At 51.3% G+C, this 3676-nt stretch overlaps 1 protein-coding gene across 1 annotated transcript in view; it reads left to right on the forward strand.

The window, feature by feature from the left end:
* Positions 1-3197: 3197 nt before the first annotated feature.
* Positions 3198-3676, forward strand: part of EXOG (exo/endonuclease G) — a 29244-nt gene continuing 28765 nt past the window's right edge. Inside the window, exon 1 of the mRNA XM_027835867.1 lies at positions 3198-3355. Within this exon, the coding sequence (XP_027691668.1) occupies positions 3199-3355 (157 nt within the window). The 5' untranslated portion in view covers position 3198. The remainder of the gene's footprint in view (positions 3356-3676) is intronic.

Below are 3676 nucleotides of genomic sequence, written 5' to 3' on the forward strand. Positions count from 1 at the left end.
GAAGCCTTCAAGGAGAATGAAAATGGCATCAAGGTCAGCTAAGCACAGACGGTAAACTATTTAACTTGAAAAGGCTACAAGCCAGGATTAAAATGGATAGAGAGTAGGTGCGTGATTTTTTGTTAGCAGGTGACTGTGCATTCAGTGTAGCCTCTGAGGCCGAGATGCAACAGAGTATGGATCAATTCTCTGCCACTTGTGTTAATTTTGTCCTGACAATTAACACCAAGAAAACACAGGTTCTCCACCAGCCAGCACTACACCATTGGCCACAGCAAATGGAGAAATATTGAATGTTGTGGATAAGTTCCCTTACATTGGCAGTTTACTTTCCAGGGATGTACATGTTGATGATGAGATTGATGTATGCATTACTAGAGCCAGCTCGGTGTTTGGAAGGCTCTGAAGGAAAGCGTGGGAGAGAAGAGGTATTAGACTGCCTACCAAACTGGAGATCTACAGAGCCATTGTGCTGACCTCATTGCTGTATGCCTGTGAAACCTGGATGGTCTACCAATGCCATGCCAGGAAAGTGAATCACTTCCATTTGAATTGTCTTAGGAAAATTCTGAAGATCACCTGGCAGAATAAGGTATGGACACTGAGGTCCTTTCTCTAGCTGAACTGCCACGCCTTCAAACTCCACTGCAGACAGTGCAACTCTGATGGACTGTCCATGTTGTTCAAATGTCAAAAATCTGTTTGCATAAAAAACTATTTTATGTAGAACTCATTGCAAGGCAAGTGCTCACACAGACATCAGAAGTGATACAAGGACACTCTCAAGGTCTCTCTGAAAAACTTTGGAATCAATCGCATGACATGGAAGACGCTGGCACAGGACCATCCATCATGTCATGCCCACATCAAAGAAAGCGCTGTGCTCTCTGAGCAAAGCAGAATTGCTGTAGCTCAAAAAAAAAAAAAAAAAAAAAGGTGAGATGTGCAAATTTAGAGTCGTCTCCACTCTAAATGTTCCTATGGACTCTTTGTGCCTGACCAGTGATAGAGCTTTCGGGGCTCATATTAATCTGATCAGCCACAGTCAGACACACTGTACCTTGACTCCAACACAGTGATGCCATTTTGGTCCTTCTCGAGCTTGAAGGACAACAGTCAACAGCCTGGGCAAGTTATTTAACTTCTCTGAGACTCAATTTATGCATCTGCAAAATGGGGATCCATAATAACTGTAAATTAAAAGTCAGAAGTTCATAGGAAACAAAACCAGTGATAAAATCTCTGGCCTTAGGTGTCTATGTACAAATGCATAAAACGTGGCTAAAAAATCAAAATGAACTAGGAATCTTAACGTAAGGGGGAATGTTGGTAAAACCTGTGATTAGAATTTGGCTCTGGAAAGGCACAACCGATTTAAAACGTACGCATGCACACTTGTAACAGGACAACTAAAAAGCAGGGGACGGGGTGTAACACTGTGAATTAAGAGGATATACTCAGAAGCAGAGGGATAAATGAGTTCAGGAATCAGGTTGCAAACCTGGCTGAAGCATGCTCCAGCAGAGATGGAGGGCTTCAATTAGGTGGGAACCTGGCGGGGGGAGCTCTCTGCTAAAAGCAGAGGAGAGAATTTTTTAATTAGTCCCAATGAACATTTTATTCTTCAAAAGGTAGAGGAACCCGTGCGAAGCAAACTCTGCATCTGATTTTCACCTACAAGGAGGAAATAGTTGCTGGAGTGGAAACGAAGTGATCCCTCTACGAGTCTGTGATGAAACAACAAAGGACCTCTGGGAAGCACTGGACATTTTATTTTCCAAATTCCGAACTTAAATACCAAATAAAATGAAGAATTCCACGTGTGTTGTGGGGCAGCAGAGAATCTCTTACGCAAAGCTTGTTTTCCTTTTTAAGAGTACCATCAGTTGGAATGCAACTTTGGAAGCTTTTCTGCTCGTCTGGAACGTTCGCTGTGTTCTTTAAGATTAAGATTTGTTTTATTTCCAGGCCCCCTTCCTCTCCCTTTCACCTGTCCCCCTATTGAGAGAGAAAGAATGCGCGCTCATCTGCATTCCGAGCTCGCCTTCCTCTCGGTAAGGGGCCACCCTCGCTTTTTGAAAGAGCACAATTCAAAAGGCTGGAGGAAGGGATGGCAAGCCTCCAGAGGCTGAGCTCCGCAGAGAAAACCAGCCCAAGAAGCATGGGAAGGCCCGCAGAAAAGCCATTCTCGGAGGAGGAGAGAGCAAGGCGCCTGCAGACGCACGTGGCTGCGCGCTTTGCCCCAAGGGCCCTCACGCAGCGTTTCCGTAGCGCTTTAAAGCTTGCAAAGCGCTTGGCCTGCGGTCGCCCGTCTGAGACGCTGGACGTTGGAAGAGGGCCCGGGCCAGGGATTTGGTGGGACGGGGGGCCATCGGGTGGGGCGCAGCACCCCCAAGCCCGCAGCTTCGGTTTTGCGGTTTCCTGGGGCAGGGAGGGGTGACCAGGGCTGGCCTCACCCAGCTGGGATTCGGTAGGCCTTGAACCCAAGCCCAGGTCCTGTCTGTCCACCTTAAGGCGGGTAAAAGCGGGCTGACTGAGCTTAGGGGAAGTGACCCTAGGAGAGGCAGCTAAACTCTTTGCCTCCATTTCCCCGTCTGTAAGATGTGGATGATAACAGTGGCGTGGCGTTTCCCCGCCGGAGTCTCCCTCGAGACGACCTCTGGAAAGCGCTTTGCACCGGGCGGGGCGCACAGTAAGCGTCATGTAAATGGGAGCTATTTTCCGCTGTCATTCCCGCTGGAGCCAGTAGGGGCTGAGGCAAAAGTGAGCGGACGAGCTCCGGCCCGGGGCATGCGCTCTCGCTCTCCCCTGCGGCATTTCCCATGAAGCCCAGGGCGTTGTCTCTAGGCAGGCTCTGGGGCTGTCTAATGCGCAGTTTCCTCGGTTTATGTAAGCGTTTATGTAAGTGTTTTCTAAAACTCTACCGCTAGGAGGGGTTTGGCGTAGCGCACCACCTCACGCATGCTCCTTGGCAGACTGAGGGCAGACATGCGCAAAGAGGAGGCTTCACGGCCCGTCCCCGTCTTTGCACGCATTCGCGAGGGCGCGAGTGATAACGCTATAATTTGGCGACTAGCTCGAGCACTACGCATGCGCCCTGACTGATTGACGGGGCCAGAGTGAGCTGAGGAGTCGCGGTTTCCGGCTCGGTCCCGCCCTGCGCATGCGCACGGATAACCCACGGAACCGGCGGGAACTATGGCGGCTGGTGTCTCAGGTCTCGGCGGTGGCCGGCGCTTCTTCAGTGGCTTCCTGGCCGGGGCCGTCATGGGTGCCGCTGGGGCCGGGCTTGCTGCCCGGAGGCTCCTCCGCAGCCACGACGAAGACTCTGCTTCGAGGACAAGAAAGCCGGCAGGTAATCTTCCCAGCGTCCCGGGGCTCCTTCCAGGAGGCGGGTCTGAGTGTGTGCACTTGTGCGTGTGTTTGTGCACGGTGCGTGCGGGTGGGCTCACATGTGCTCGTGCACGGTGTGTGAGGGTGTGTGCACTTGTGCGTGCGTGTGTGCTCGCGTGTGCTTGTGCACAGGTGCGTGAGGGTGTGTGCACAGGTGTGTGCCGGTGTGATCGCGTGTGTTTGTGTGCATGCAAGGACGCATGCCTGTGTCCCCGGGTGTGTGTGTGCACATGGGTGAGTGCGTGTGTGCTCGGGTGCGTTGTGTGTGTACTTGTATGTGTGC

This window comes from Vombatus ursinus, unplaced genomic scaffold (assembly GCF_900497805.2).
Source record: "Vombatus ursinus unplaced genomic scaffold, bare-nosed wombat genome assembly UNPS02014817.1, whole genome shotgun sequence".
NCBI classification, from domain to species: domain Eukaryota; kingdom Metazoa; phylum Chordata; class Mammalia; order Diprotodontia; family Vombatidae; genus Vombatus; species Vombatus ursinus.